At 48.7% G+C, this 15,274-nt stretch overlaps 8 protein-coding genes across 8 annotated transcripts; 3 read left to right on the top strand and 5 right to left on the bottom strand.

Annotated features, from left to right (window-relative positions):
• Positions 1-582: 582 nt before the first annotated feature.
• Positions 583-2,232, bottom strand: N7458_009945 (Zn(II)2Cys6 transcription factor; the record flags this gene model as incomplete). Its single annotated transcript, XM_056913327.1, has 1 exon — positions 583-2,232. One exon carries the CDS (start codon positions 2,230-2,232, stop codon positions 583-585), a length of 1,650 nt encoding a protein of 549 aa, XP_056762176.1.
• Positions 2,233-2,954: 722 nt separating this feature from the next.
• N7458_009944 (uncharacterized protein) lies at positions 2,955-3,793 on the top strand (the record flags this gene model as incomplete). The annotated part of the gene is made up of 4 exons (XM_056913326.1): positions 2,955-3,135; positions 3,195-3,346; positions 3,399-3,626; positions 3,680-3,793. The coding sequence occupies 4 exons, from the start codon at positions 2,955-2,957 to the stop codon at positions 3,791-3,793; spliced, it is 675 nt and encodes a 224-aa protein (XP_056762175.1).
• Positions 3,794-4,439: 646 nt separating this feature from the next.
• N7458_009943 (uncharacterized protein) lies at positions 4,440-5,382 on the bottom strand (the record flags this gene model as incomplete). Its single annotated transcript, XM_056913325.1, has 4 exons — positions 4,440-4,520; positions 4,576-4,889; positions 4,959-5,032; positions 5,240-5,382. 4 exons carry the CDS (start codon positions 5,380-5,382, stop codon positions 4,440-4,442), a joined length of 612 nt encoding a protein of 203 aa, XP_056762174.1.
• Positions 5,383-5,511: 129 nt separating this feature from the next.
• Positions 5,512-5,840, bottom strand: N7458_009942 (uncharacterized protein; the record flags this gene model as incomplete). Its single annotated transcript, XM_056913324.1, has 2 exons — positions 5,512-5,662; positions 5,758-5,840. The coding sequence occupies 2 exons, from the start codon at positions 5,838-5,840 to the stop codon at positions 5,512-5,514; spliced, it is 234 nt and encodes a 77-aa protein (XP_056762173.1).
• A 1,487-nt stretch (positions 5,841-7,327) lies between these two features.
• Positions 7,328-8,470, bottom strand: N7458_009941 (S-adenosyl-L-methionine-dependent methyltransferase; the record flags this gene model as incomplete). Its single annotated transcript, XM_056913323.1, has 2 exons — positions 7,328-8,213; positions 8,268-8,470. The coding sequence occupies 2 exons, from the start codon at positions 8,468-8,470 to the stop codon at positions 7,328-7,330; spliced, it is 1,089 nt and encodes a 362-aa protein (XP_056762172.1).
• A 911-nt stretch (positions 8,471-9,381) lies between these two features.
• On the top strand, positions 9,382-11,058 carry N7458_009940 (CocE/NonD family hydrolase; the record flags this gene model as incomplete). The annotated part of the gene is made up of 1 exon (XM_056913322.1): positions 9,382-11,058. The coding sequence occupies one exon, from the start codon at positions 9,382-9,384 to the stop codon at positions 11,056-11,058; it is 1,677 nt and encodes a 558-aa protein (XP_056762171.1).
• Positions 11,059-11,330: 272 nt separating this feature from the next.
• On the bottom strand, positions 11,331-13,926 carry N7458_009939 (uncharacterized protein; the record flags this gene model as incomplete). The annotated part of the gene is made up of 5 exons (XM_056913321.1): positions 11,331-12,172; positions 12,237-13,596; positions 13,654-13,702; positions 13,760-13,767; positions 13,822-13,926. 5 exons carry the CDS (start codon positions 13,924-13,926, stop codon positions 11,331-11,333), a joined length of 2,364 nt encoding a protein of 787 aa, XP_056762170.1.
• Positions 13,927-14,288: 362 nt separating this feature from the next.
• On the top strand, positions 14,289-15,244 carry N7458_009938 (MMtag domain-containing protein; the record flags this gene model as incomplete). Its single annotated transcript, XM_056913320.1, has 3 exons — positions 14,289-14,326; positions 14,400-14,716; positions 14,775-15,244. Coding segments are annotated over 3 exons (825 nt in total), but the record flags the coding sequence as incomplete, so codon positions are not given.
• Between the last annotated feature and the right edge of the window lie 30 nt (positions 15,245-15,274).

Genomic DNA, 15,274 nt, shown 5'->3' with positions numbered 1-15,274 from the left:
GAGGCCGTTCTGGGCTAGGAATCGGAGAGTGATTGGGTATTTAACCCTTTCCTCAATTAGTCAAATGGTAGACAATGCTAGAAGGTCGAATGTGTTTCATCAGAAAATACGTTAATAATGGGGTCACGAGGTCGAAAGGTTTGACGTACACCCGGCGCCTCGGATCGGGATCAAAACTAGGCCGGACTATGCAATACGCAGCCTGCTCTTGTACGCAATGGTCATCCTATAAAAGTAGCTCTTCGTCAATTTTGCGATAGCTATGTATGTGAGTGAAAGTACCATTGGGAAGAGCGCAGCGTGTTGTGTGTGGAATCGGGTGTGGAGCCTTATTGCGGCTCCAGAGTTCCTCAATTCTAACGACGAACTTGATAAATAATATCTTACTGCTGTACCACATTTGGCATAAGAAGTGGCGACATTTAGCATGTGAAGTATTTCGTATATTTTTATGAAGTGACGTGATACCCTATGCTGTGCTGCTGGTGCATATTGCTATCTCTAACAACAGGCTCACGCCTAGGACAAACCACTCGAACATAACCTCTCGGTTCATCAAAGCAGTAGCATCGCCTATTACCGTCAAATGAGCAAGATGCTAGGCCCATGATCTCGAAAATGGTCTGCTAAATTCCAGTGATCATCTTCAAATTGGCCTCGACGATGCCAGGCACCCTCCATAATGTTGAGAACCTCCTTGTTCGCTCCAAAGGATTGAATTGGCGGCAATTCAGTCATGATGTGCCTCACTTCTAGCTCCTCGTCGTCCGTAGCCATGCAGCCAGCAACACAGAGTGGCCACATTGGGCAGCGAAGGCCAAAGTTCGAAGTGAGAACTTTGACAATTTTCAATGCCGCGTGAATATTAGTGCGGATAGCTGGATGCGTTGGATGCCATCCGCGCACAACGTTCGATAAGTATATCAAGCCTGCGTGTAGCCATAACTTTGTGACGAGGACATACTGGTCAGACTGATTCGGCTTTCCTGGTAGTTTGCATGACTCAGGCACTGTCCCCAAATTCGCTAGACCTTGATATAGTCTCATCTCCAACTCTTTCTCACGAGCTACAAGTTCGTCCAGACCGCCCCCACCATATAACACAGTAGCAAGCTTCCACGCATCTAGGGAAGAAATGTCGCCAATTAGGATGAAGGCCCAGCCATAGCATCCAAAGTAATGCTCTATGTGGATTAGCTGCTCGGCCTGAGTAGCGGGAGTGCCGCCACTCCCCGCGATTAACGAGTTGTGACAGTGTCGCAACCTAGGTGCCTCCCTGAGACAGAAACTAGCAATGATATCCGCATAGATAAGAATCGCTGTAGAAAACTGGAACGAAGTTTGATCGGCGCTCCATATGTGGTGGCCAAGTTTGGTGCCATTAAAAATAGACGGCAGTTGCATATTGAGGAGGAGTGAATGTAGGTGATATTTGCCATCCTTGACGCCATGCACCTGGAAGATACTGTCCAGCTGGCTCAGTGCGGCAGTAAGGTGTAAGTTCCAATCCCCTGTCTTGGCTATGGAGGCTTCAAAGATGAGGAGGTGCACGATGCCGTCCAAGACACGAGTCGAGTGAAATATGTCTGCTTGCCTGCATCCGACGTTGATGTCGCTCAAGTCTTGCCTGATCAGCTTCATCGATAGATCCATGTGACTAGTCCAGGCATCCCACAATTCCTGCTCACAGGGCGTGCCGAGAATGTGTTGCGCATCCCGGGCCAGTAAACGCGTGAAATAATACGCGCTGAGACTGATGGCGGCGTGAAATGCAGCCTGCTGAGTCTTCAGTATGGTTAGCAGCCAACTGCGACCGCCGGCCAATGTTTGAGGCTGGTACCATGGGAACAGGCAAGGGAATACGGTGTCGAGATACAAAGACATCAAGAAATCGTCCGTCTCGTTCGTAATCGAGGGGTCTAAGCCTGGTGTCGAACCGTCCGAGCCGGTCGCTGTCTTAGATTCTTCAGGTTGCCTTTGCGACGATAAAGTCTCCCGGAGTGGAAACACCTGAACAGCAAAGTCCTTATCATCAACAGCTGCAGTGCCTTGCCTTATCCTGGCTTTGATGGTCCTGGTCATTTCGGCTTGCTTCTCGGACCCGTCCATCCATTCCGGCTTGACGCGGCTGTAGTTACAGCCAATGCGTAGCTTGGCACAGCTCATACAGACGGGCCTGGCCCGGTCACATTTTTTCTTCCGCAGTCGACAGGTCCAGCAAGCAGAAGCCATGGCTGGAAAGGTACGACACGAAGGGCTTTCAGCGGTAGTACTTGGGCTATCGAGGATGGGAGGGTTGTAATAAAGTGTCGTGGAAAAGTGGAGAGGTTTATTACAGTGACATGGGATTGGTCCATATCCAACCTATTTTCTCTACGTGTTTGTATGAACATATTTGCGGGTAACACTTCGACATCGGTATTGTCACTTGAATACTCGGTTACACCGCCGTGGGACAGCTCAACCTGCCCCTTTTCCTATTCGTCTGAGTTGGTTCTTTCTTTCAATCAATCAATCTTTCATATGATGGTTCCGGTAGTTCTCATTGAGCTATATGTATACTAGTCTATACCGATTCAGCCCGCTTTGACATGAAGAAACTCCGAAGCCGAGACGGGTTTGATGACGTAACAGAGGCCGCGCGCTTTCCTAAAAAGGAAAAGCGTCCGATTTGCGATTAGCATCCAGCATACTTGGGTATCTCGCGGGCATCAGCGTTTACTAGCTCCAGTCACGCTCAGTTACTCGCTCATGTCGCCCCCCTTTTGCTATCAGGGTTATGATTTCAAATCACTGGCCTCTAGGCCAAATCTACCAGGGGGCTCAAACTTGGACCAATAGCCGGACCCACAGGATCCTAATATAAATGATGTTCAACAGCTACCTGGACTGGCACTATTTTTTATCATCTTCATCTTTCTTTTACAAATTCAGTTCATCCCAACCGGAAAAAGATGTTGGTCCAGATTGTGCGATTCACCCTATTGCCGTCCTTGACGCTCGCCTCTCCCGGGGTTGCAAAGCTTCGCCAGCATGCTTCTGGCGCTGGCGCATTCCGTCAATACCAAGGCTATATGACGTCAACCCAGTACTTGTCTCTTCCAAAGAACAGACATGAGATTTGCTGGATCATACGTACGCATCTCAAATATCCTCTTTTGACCTGGAATACGTACAGCTGATGAGTAATGTAGTATGGCACCAGAACTTCACCGCAGCTGACAAACCGGCACTAGTCGGGTTGGAGGGCATCACCCAGGCTGAACCTACGACAATGTTGTATGATTTCGATCACAGTCAACTTGAAGAGCTGACACGGGGCATCGAAGCTCCAATTTGTGAATTTGTTAGCCAACCTTCCACATGTCCCGACGGCAGTATAGCTAATACTTATGCAGGCCTTTATCCGCCTGTCTCCTGATGCCCCATTGTCCGACCCTGCTTTACGCACTTCCATGCACAAGACATACACAGACTGCTATAAGATGCAGGGATTCGTCGGAGGGCAGTGGGCATACTCCATCAATGCCGACCACCCCGACGGTGTCGCCGTCTCAGATAACAAACTCCTCATTTCAGAAAAGAGGCGCTTGGCCGTGTTTTTCTTGGGATGGGAGAGTATAGAGGTTTGTATTCTATCGGGAAATTGTTATAGACAATAGCTTACCATGTGACATAGTTACACCAAGATGCCACTGCAACTACCATTTTCGCCGAGGAGATGGATAAATTGAAGCCCTGGTTCTACGCTGGAAGTGGTGCGTGGTATAACAGCTTCCAGAAGTATGATTAAGATCATTATCTAGTGTGGTCCAGTGATAGCAGTTGAATCCAAGAGCAGTCCTTTTGCCACCATGGGAGCCAAGATAATCCAATAGATAAAGTAGAAGAGACCAAGCCGATGCCATTTTGCATCAGTAGGTTCATCGCACCGGAATATTACGGGATATAAACACCTTGAACATCATAAGGAGCTGCGTTGTGGGTCATTTTACCTTGACAGCAGACGTACGCAACACTTAAGTCTATAGTCGTAGAGTGTATTGTCCGGGTCCGCCTTGAGCACAGCGCGAAGGAATGTGTCTGCTTTACTCAATCAGCATACGAAAAGTGCAGCCAAGACTGAAGTTGTTGCTCTCTATCGAGGCAGCACCCTTGAGGATGGCGGCTAAAGCAGACGGGGCGCACAAGGCTTGTGAACATTCAGCCATATCTTGCATCGTGAATCTACCTTAAGACGGGCTGGACCTCAAAAGTTGCTCTCTCTGGCGTGACTTTGTGAAGTTTAAAATGGACCTAAGACTGGCTAATTATTTGGATCTTTTATGTGTCGCAGATCAAGTGGCGAGTAATAAACAATTTGGCCGAAGACGCATGGCCATGATGGTATCAACTTATTCGCTACCTAGTGGTACCTAAATATAACAAAGTTATTATTTTCATTTCTCCGGCACCAAACCCTGTGTCAAAGAGAAGACAGTAGCAAAATACTTCTTTTGGCCTTCGGGGCAATGGCTAGCCTGGAACATCCAAATGAGTCAGTAGATAAAGGGCTTCAAGTGAATTCGATCTTACCACCTCCACATTATTTCCAATGGGATCAAAAACAAATGCGGCGCAGTAATGCTCATGGTACTCATCAATCAAGGCAAGCTGCTCTGAGTGCAGGTCGAATTTTGTTGTACACAAAAACAACATTAATTCCTTGATGGTCTGCGGTTTCAGTGAGCCCCGGCGATAATGGCAGATATCACGGGCAGAGTTGAACAAACGCTCAACGCCAGAACCACTAGCTGGTGTTGTAAGGATGTCTCGGGCAGGACTTGTTAGAATAGGATATTCATTTTTGTGTTCTTTCCAGAAAACGAGAGGCGTTGCTTCGACGGTACCTAGTAAGGTTAGTATAAGAGAAGTATACAAGAAGAGATATAGAGATCAACTTGCTCCTTCCAAGATACCGCGTAAAGCCGTTACTTTTGGCTGAAGAGATGTAGTAGGTCTCAGAAGGGTATCAATGTTAGAGACGTCTTGACTTGTAGGCTAGAGAGTTGATGTAGTCTGTGCCTCTTGGTAGCACTGCCGGTAAGGCTGGATGTAAGCCTCTAGTGACTTATTATAGCGTGGCCCTCAGTAAGGTTCCCATTATGATGATGTAAAGAACTCTAGCTTGTTTCATGGTCCCAAGATAGTCCTAATTGCATAGAGATCGCCAGGGATATTATCAGTCTTTCCATAATACTCTGTAAGCTTATCTCGCGCACGGTCAAGTGCGGACTTTATCACCCTCTTCCAACCAACCTTCTTTCGCGCTAGCTGCGCTTTCGCCTTATCAATATGTGTGAATAGGGTGTTATAGATACCAAAGATGTTATGAATAGTCATATCTGTAGTTGCTGAAAGAGACGATGCGAATTTGAAGAAGGGATAGGTTATTGACAGAAGATAGTCAACTATCGCTATTCATCTCTGTCCATCTTCATATCAGCAAGGTTGAATTAGACACAAAAGTCATCAAAGGCAGGCTGTAACTGCCAGGCACCCCGGAGCATAAGGAACGTTGAATTCCATCATGTCCGAACATCTTGTATAGGCATGAGCTTTGGCTCTTTTGTCTGAAGTTTTATGAAGCTCTCGCGGCGCTGAGGACTTTTGTTGATATAGACTGCTACCTTCCGAACCTAGAAGATAGTATTTAGTAAAGAAAGAGAGAAAAGAGCGAGAGATTAGAGAGAGCCAGGCCTTATTCAGAGTATCCACGACTTTATATTCTCTTGCCGGGCCTTATGCCCTCCCTCAGTCCATTCAATCTCTTCCCTCTCGTTTCGCGGGTTCGCGTCCATCTGACCAAAAAGCTCCTTCAAACTAAGCTGTATAATATGCGCAATACATAGTATACGAATACCCTAGTATACGAATACCCGGTATACTACTAGGTAGCTCTAGGGATTCGACGGCCTCTTGAAGGCTACCTAGTAATGTACCGTTTTTAGATGCGTTAGTTAACTAGTTAGTCAAGTTATCAGTGGTAATAACGTAATTCACCACCGAGCGGGTCACCTACCCCCATTATAGAATTTCAAACCAGAATATCTCAACTAAAACGCATTAATTAATCTAAATATAGCGATTTTTACATGAATTTATCTTGTGGCCAATCTCCCTGCATCCAGTACACCTTGGGGGAGCCCTCTTTGCCGGTTAGTCTGCCTGAATAGGCAATTCGCCCTGCGCATAGGAATCTACCGCAGGTGATTCTTCTGGTAAATCTAGCTGCGTAAGTAGCTGTAGGCCCTCTTCGACGGTCAAACCCTCTTCGCAGGGTATCTACTTAGTCGACCGAGTGCGCTTCTTTACCACCTTCTTATTCGCTGCGCGGAGATTCGCGTTTTCTTGCGCTAGTAGCGCGAGTAGCGCTATGTAGTGGCCCTTGATGATCTGATATATCATAGTGTTTGATAGGCTCGGAGGGCTATTCGACAGCTACTTTAGCAGGTCTTTAAGTATGGAAGCTTGCTTTTGTAGCTGAACCACGGTTCTAGGTGTTTTTGGCGTGAATTAGCTAGATCTACTGTCTAGCCGGCTACCTAGCGGTGTTGGTGTCCGTAGAGAGATATTAAGCTTTGTAAGCAGTCTTTCTGCATCGATTGGTACTAGGCTACTAGCTGTGAAGCTATTTTAAATAATAGCTAGCTTTTAAAGGGCCTCTAGCCGTGCGCATTAGTAGTTATCTAAGAAATTGAACTTGTCGATATGGTTATCTCCTCTACGCGTAAGATCGCTTATAAAGCGACCGTACGCGCGCTTAAGCACTGCAAAGCACCTAACATTAAGCAGTTGTAGTAAATGTGAAGAATGCGTAGGTATACAAAGAGGAATAATATCATTCTCTGCGCAAATTCGGTCGAATTGGGGCGTAAGGTGGCTCCTGTGGCCGTCAAGAATCAATAGTCGAAACCGGCCGTGTACGCGCGAATTCGTTGATGGGATAAATAGCTTTTGTAGCTAACGTAAGCTAATCTTATCAGTAGTCTAGCCGTTATTCGAGACCTTAAACCCCTAGTCTCTTGGTAGGTTTTAAAACCAACCCGCAATAGTAACCTTGCCCTTAAAGATTATATATAGCGGTAGCGAATACCTCTCTGCGCAGATCGCTTCTATAGTAGTAACCTATCCGCGGTTCCCTGGCTGTAGGATAAAGCGCCGACTGTAGTATTTATAGCGGTGGGTATTGGATGGTGATGATGAATTTGTGATTAAATCAATTGCCTACGCCGACTCCCCCGAGGGAAATATCCCTCACTGCATGGATAGCAATCTTCTCTCCACTTCATTTCCTCTGCAACCAAACATGAATAAAGGACATTGAAACCTCTTCCCCCTTAAAATGGTCAAAATAGAACTCCTTTATTTTCTTGATCCACTCCGCCACAATCTCACTTCCTTTCTCTTCCGAGTAGTTCTCCGGATCCCCATCCATCAGCGCCTTGAGAAGGTAACCCGCAACGACAGCCATGACCCAGTCAATGATGGCATGCGTATACTTCCAAGCCGCCTCGTCACTAATTAGACCCCTGTCACTCTTCGCTTTTTGCAGCTCCAGATAAGCAGGGTGTATGACCCGACTCTCGAAACACTCTCTCATATTCCAAAGCTCGTTGACTTGACTCAGCGTAGATTGCACGTCTTCCATGCTGCGGTTGTAGAGAGGTTCGTTAAGTGAGGAAAGGACTTTCTTTGACACTTTGCCTTCGGCGAACATGATCTTTAATGCACCGAAAATTGAAGTAGTGGGCCCAACGAGATCCGATTGTCCGGAGTTTGATTTACTCGGGAAGGAAAGCACCAGTGATCCTCCAGGTTTGGTCTCTATTGCTCGTTGGCAGAGGAATCTGAGCAGATCTTTATGAGCTTGTTCTTGGAGGAGTCTGTCTGCGTTAGGGATCCGCTGCAGATTTTCGTCCATCATTGGCTGTGTTGTGCTCAGGTGTTGGACGGATGATAGCGAAAAGCCGAGGTCGACGGAGCTTGCTGGGAGAATTTGATCGTAGAAACTTCCGAGGATCATTCCAATGAAAGAGGGCTTGGTGAATCTCTTTCTCCATTCTGTAATTGTGGAGGACAAGGTGTTGAAATCGTTATTTGCTTTGTCGTTGAACAAGATTTGTAGATTCTCTGGTGGGATCGACTTTGTGATTTTTTCTAGTGGCTCTATCCTGAACAGGGCTTAGATAGAAGCGACCTGTCTTTTGGATTAGATATTCACTTACGAGTTTGCCCCTTGTGCTGCTCCATACTCTGCCACTGTCAGAACTTGACCAGCTATATGCGTTTCCATTGCCTTTGCAGCCTTCTCGATCAAAGGTAAAGCTTGGAGCATGGCCTCATGCTGGAGATCTGAATGAGCGCTGTAAACACCGCTGCCTTGCATAGTGACATCATTGATTATTAGAGAGGTCGTGACTTCGACCATTTTGTTTTGTTTATTGAGAAGATCAGATATGGACGTTGCAAGGTTGGGCATGTTAAGAAGATCATAGAAGAAAACCAGTGCACATGCTATTTATATTATGAGACCTCTATTGGAAAAGTTCGGAGCTTCTCGGGCAGTCTGATTAGCCAGGTTTGTGTTTATAAGATCCAGTTCGTCCAGATAGTGTCGATGGTTCATGCATAATGGATCTTGTTAGGTCCCATGGTCCTGTTGATCTACTTATCAGCCTCGGCGGATCTCGGTGGGGCTGGTGTTCGTACGGAATTGGACATCTTCCGATCTTTGACCAGTCATTCAGTCCACCCAGAGCCTTGAAAATGGATTCTTGGCGTTCGACAGTGCTTCTTTTGCGCCCCTGAATTCTATCAGATAGGCTGGGCATAATAATGACAAATAGGATCGACCTATTGAGCCCAAGCCTGCGTTTTCGGGAGCCATTTATTGCATCTGCGGAAACTTGTGAGAAAAGGGACCCAATGAACTGCCAATGCCATCAACATTTGAAATACAAATTTGGAATTGTGAAATTGGCATGCTGGACAGTAGATCGAGGTCGCAGGAGGCATCAGTGGAGTGATGGTTCCAACCCGATTCGTCCAGTCCACACTTATGTACACCTACTAGTTCATGCAGTATTGAACTACTCTGTACCCTTCATGTATCCGTCCTTTCTTTTCTTGTTCTTCATGGAATCTACATTCTATACCCCAAGCTTGAATGTGCAGGTGCGGGGCAGCCTTCCCGATCCATCTCACGATGGACGATCTCCAGGAGGCCCCAGCGCATCGCCTCGACTAGGCATCCACGTCATCGGCCATGTCGACAGCTTATTCTCGCACTTCCTGCACCCCGTGGAGATATTCTCATCATAAACTGTACATAATATCACTATGATAGAACCACCAGTAAAACGCAGCTTTGCAGGAGCTGTACTCGACTATCTAGGAACCCGCTACGTCGGCGCAGGCCCCGAAACATGCAGCTACACGACCCAAGCCATCCAAATCCCGATGCGAGACGGCATCGAACTAGCTGCCGACTTCTACGAACCAGAATTACCCCATGGGGAAAGGGAAACACCAACTGGCCTGATATTGATCCAGTGTTGCTACGGTCGCGGCGCGGGTATCTCCTTCCTCAATGCCCGTGTCTTCGCTGCCCGAGGCTTCCAAGCCCTCTTCGTGAGCACGCGAGGCACGTCTGGCTCCGGCGGCGTGTTTGATCCTGGCAGTAATGAACAGTCTGATAGCCAGGATATCGTGGTGTGGATGCGCCAGCAGCCCTGGTATCATGGCTCCTTTGCGACTCTGGGCCCCTCTTATCTTGGCTACAGCCAGTGGGCGCTGTTACATGACCCACCCACTGACTGCGTCGCTGCGGTAATCCCCGTTGCGCCTCATGACCAGGCCTGGCATGCGTGGGGAACGGGTTCTTTCCGTCTTGATCGCGCCTCTTGGAGTGATATGATGTCTAAGAGAGATGACGAGAAGAGCAGTTTCCTCTCCCGACTGGCAAACATACCAGGCTTGAGCTTTTTGCGGTCGCCAGAGCTTGAACGAGCGGTCGGTGGTCTACCGTTGGAAGATAGTTTGCAGAAATACTTTGGTGACAGGGCTCCGTGGCTGTTCGAGTATCTCCAACATCCCGATGTTGATGATGTCTACTGGACCTCGCGCCGACACCACGTTGCTCTTGAGCGGGCGAAGATTCCCATTTTGCTGATCAGTGGCTGGTATGATACATTCACAACCCAGACGATCCACCAGTTCAAGTATTTGCATGAGCGAGGTGTTAATGTGAGCCTGATCGTTGGCCCATGGACGCACGTTCAGGGCTCGGGTCTGTACTCAGTCCCAGACAAATTAGATTTCCTCGGTGAGCATCTTACCAAAGATGGAAAATACAAACATCCACCAGCTCGCATCTTTGTCACTGGCTCTGAACAATGGCGATCGATGCCTACTTGGCCCCCACCGACTGAATCGAAGACTTTATATCTACAAGAAAACAACAGCCTTGGATTCAAGCCGCCCGTGCCAGACGCAAGCCCAGCATCTTTCATCTTCGATCCCCTAGCTCCTACCCCAAGTATTGGCGGCAATCAAATGTCTGCCGGTGGACGGGTAGACGATAGCGCCTATGCAGATCGATCAGACGTGCTAGTCTTCACAAGCGAGCCTCTCTCGGAAGACCTCGAGGTTCTGGGCGCCCTATCCGTTCATCTAATCCATGAAAGCGACCCGCCCTTCGCGGATCTGTTCGTGCGAATCAGCGAAGTCGACGCTTATGGTGTATCCCATAATATCACGCAGCTATACCGGGCGCTTGAACCTTCGCGTGATACGTCTCAGCCTCTCATTTTAGAGCTGCAAGATTGCGCGCATCGGTTCCGGGTGGGCACGAGGGTGAGGCTGATTGTTGCAGGCGGGTCTTTCCCGATGTATGCGAGAAGTCTGGGGACTGTCGAGGATCGCGTGCGAAGTGATAAGACGGTTGCTCAGAAACATACTGTGACTATTTCTGGCGGCGTGTCGCAGCTGATCTTACCCGCCAATCCTGCTGATTGATTCATGTTTCTTGACCACAAGGATCTGAATACATTTTGTACATAATCCAAAGCTATTCGCTTCCCCATGAACCAGAACTTTATGACTTGAGTTCTGCTAGGTGTATCCTAAGTGACTGCTGAACAAATTCAAACAATGGAGTTCGATCGCTCGCTTACCACAAGAGAATTGTATGGCTGGAGCATGCTTGTATTCGTACAATGGCAAATACTTAAATGCAACTAAAGGAAATGTAGGTGTGGAAACCAGTTCTCAATCACCAAGAATGTAGTTCAGTCCTTCCAGTCGTGCCAGAATTCATAGCTCATCACCGTATGGTCACAATACAGCAACATCAATCTGTAGTGGCGGGATGGATGCCAGCCGTGCCATTGTTCCTGAGGGTGATAAGCGCTTGAGGCATGGGCGTGAAGTTCTGGGAGGGTATAGTTCCCGGGGATATGGGTCGATTCTGTCGTATTGGAATGGGTGTCCGAGGGTGGTTCATCTGATGTAGATTCGGCTCCAGATGGCGACTGTGAGGCCTCGTCGTCATCATTATCGTCGTTGCTAGCAGACTGCGGGCTGTGTGTAGAATGAGTGGAGTCTGGGTGAGCAGTGGGTTTTAATACGGAAGGATCCGGTGTTGTAGATGAGGGCGAAGAAGGGGTGTCGTCATCTTCAGGGTTGAGGATACGGTAGTTGAATTGCAGCCAATCATCGGGGTCAACGCCACGCGGGATGCAGGGGACATCTGGCGGGATTTCATACCCTGGCATAGGACTGACAGCCATGCCAAGGAGTGGGATCATAGGCCGTTCATCGGTACGCTCTTGAGTGTGGAACGGAACGACCCAGTCAAGGCGAAATGCATAACCGATCTCTTCTTGCCAAGTAAGTGATATAATCGCCGCGCGGCCTTTCTGCGACGCTGCAACCACGATCCCAAGCTCGGGAACGTACTTGACCATGTTGAAGCGATCGCAGGCGGAGCTCATCTCGACAGTGAAAGAGAAGCGTTGAAAAAGAGTATTTCGGTTGAGGAGATGGTAGTCTGAGTCGATCGGGTAAGGTGCCATGCTTATATGGTGCTCGGAAAAGTGGATGGTAGGAAAGAATTGGGGAGGATGTATGGCTGCCGCGGTTGAAGTTAGCTTATCCTGTTCGCAATGAATTTTGCTATTCTTAGTGACACTTACGATGCATAGGCCTTTCCGTGAAAAGCTTGAGGTTGTTGTCGGAGAAACCCTCCAGGTCATAGATGTAGTCCGGATGGAGACATGGTGATGCGCGATGCTGGTCGCTCTCCTCCTCGAAAAGGCTTGCAAGGGGTCGTTTAATCCGTATCACATGGTCTGACGAGTCGCTCGCAACGTCGCTCAATGCATCTTCGACTTCTGAACCACTGGGACTTTGCCCTTCGGACGCAGCCCTGTCCTTGTCGCTAATAGTATTGCTGGACTCCAAGACTGACTCTAGACTCGTTCGAGAGTTCTGATTCACCCTGGATTCACGCGAAAAGATGGCATCAGGCAGACACTGAACTCGGCGATCTAGAGTGCCAGGGCGTCTGGAGTTGACACTGCCAAATACAAATATTTGCGACGCATCTGATACATCTTGGATGGCTCTAGATACATCTAGAATCGTTCTCGACGCGAGGAGAATCGAGCCCGGTTGACACCCACATGCATCCTCTTTCCTTTGGTGTCGTTTGAAGGTTCTTGGGTCCAGAGGTATGACAGTCCATCCTCTCTGAGGAGGATTGTTCAACGGGTGGCCAGGATAATATACCCTGTATGGACCCAGGTCATCCCAGATTCTCCAAATAATGACTCGGTTACTGATATCGGTGCTAGCCATCCAGAAGCCATTCGAATCCAAGTCAAAGTTGGCAAAGGATACGTGCGGGATATTGTCGAAGTGGCCTCTATATGTCAAGCGTAGGTTGCGGGAACGATGGTTACGAGGCATAGACCTCTGTAATTCTCGTAGCTGCTTGATGTTATGAATGGAAACCCAGGTCTGGTCGGACTGGTTCGCGTTCAAGCCGTCTGAATCGGGATCTGAGGAAGGATCATCCATGCCTTCCGATGACGGGTCCACCAAGGCAAATGCATAGACTGTGATCTGGCCAGTATTTGCACTAACAGCAATCAGACGAGCAAACTTATGGGTTGCAAGGCCCCAGGCACTCATTCCGACATTTTCCACAAAGAATGGAGTCACTTCTGCACCATCGAATGGCCGTTTATATCCACTTTTAGCGCATCGTTTCACGGCGGAGAAGATTGCTTCGACATGGTATCCGCAAACGTTCCCAGAATCGGTCGCCAACAGCAAGACCTCATCACGACCCAGATCATCCACAAGGATGTTGTTGATGGTATGTGGGTTCGCCGGATCGATATAACCGTCCGCCTGAGGGTGCTTCATGATTGGTTTGATAACCATCTCAGCCTGAGACCCCAAGAGCTGAAAAGGGCCCGATGGTATCCAGACATAGATATCACTTCCATGTGCCACGAACAGAAGGTTGCGCCGCTGGGAGGAAGCCGCCTATTGAATAAGTCAGCGACGGGAGATCAGGCACAATAGCTTCGGCAATGAGCTGACTAGATTACTTCTCCAGGTGGCCACTGGGGGGCCTAGGATATCATTTTTCCTATCCAGATCTATCAGTATATTTCAGACTCGACCAGCAATGGCCATCTACACCTACACGGAGAACTGTCCTCGTTAGTTGGATTCCCTCACGTGATACATGTAGGGCATATTACGCACTCGTTGTCCTTCCTTTTCAACATTTAAAGCTTGGAATCGAGGTCTGATGGAGTCCTTGACAAGGAAGACCTCCGACTCCGAGCTTCCAGGGCTGTAAACGGCCATGTCCCGGAGGTTAAAGGTGCTTCTCGCCAATGACGGAGCTTGGGCTGTAGTATGTCCGCGGATCTGCGTGGGGAAGGTCGGAGAAGAAAAGAAAGGGAGCACGGAGCGTCGGGAGTAACGTTGTCATTGCCAAGAACTAGTAGCTCTGAAGAGAAGGAAGAGAAGGCCAAGGGATAATTACAGAAGAACATGATCAAGCCCAAACATGGAGGGTCGTTATTATCAGCGACAGCGGGGGATCGGGCAATGTGGAGCAGCCGATGATGAAATCCACTCGCTCACCGCCTTCCTCCGCGGTCTTGCTTGTCACAAGCTTTCAGCGACTTCTCCCCATCTCCAACACCACTCCTCACCTGTCAAAGATGGACTTGGTTGCAGGAGTCCGGAAAGAAGGCAGCCGGTGAGTGACTCCATTGTTTGCCTTTCATCTGTTGCTCGTTGTCCTCAGCGAACTAATCAAATCATCCTCACAGCGGCGGCCGCGACGAGTTCAAATGGTCCGATGTCAAAAACTCGAGCCACCGCGAAAACTACCTGGGCCATTCGGTGATGGCGCCTGTGGGTCGATGGCAACAGAATCGTGATCTATCATGGTATGCCAAGGGCGACGCAGAGGCCGAGGAGGAACGAGCCCGACAGCAACGCGAAGAGCTCCAGCGTGTCAAGGACGCAGAGGAGGAAGCAATGGCCCGCGCACTCGGACTACCAATCCCACCCAAAGCCGAAGAAAACGCCAACTTGACTCCACTAGGAGGAAATGCAAAGACACCGGTAAATCCAGATGAGGCTGGTGCGAAAGAAACAGAGAGAGAATCGCACGGAAGTCGAAGACACAGGCGTGATCGCAGCCGAAGCCCCCACCGAGAGAGACGCAGAGATCGCAGTGATGAACGTGGCCGAGACAACGAGCGAAGACATCGGAGACATCAGGATGATCGAGACAGGTATCATACAAGGGACCATGATCGAGACCGTCATCACCATGGCCACCGGCACCGGTCTCGTGATAGAGATCATCGTAGGAGACGATCCCGCTCCCGGGTTCGAGACCAAAATGATCGCGGAGAGGAACCACGACCCCGACGAGTCGAACGTAACCACTCACCAGCTGAGCGTCGCCGTGAAACTGAACGTCGCCGAGACCGAGATGACCGCGAGCGGCGACGTTAATTTAATGACTTACATGATATCCATTGTACCAAACACACCAAATACATTAATGCCATCCTGGAGCAAGTTTGGCCCAGCTTCACGATTCCCACCAATATCTGACATCATAATTCCGCCAAGTGACTATGCGACAAACGGAATAATAATTTGTATGCTAGAAAAGCGACTAGGGGCCAAG

The sequence above is a fragment of the Penicillium daleae genome, assembly GCF_028827525.1.
Source record: "Penicillium daleae strain IBT 16125 chromosome Unknown utg000008l_segment0_segment0, whole genome shotgun sequence".
Taxonomy (NCBI): domain Eukaryota; kingdom Fungi; phylum Ascomycota; class Eurotiomycetes; order Eurotiales; family Aspergillaceae; genus Penicillium; species Penicillium daleae.
This window is presented reverse-complemented; position numbering and strand designations above follow the sequence as displayed.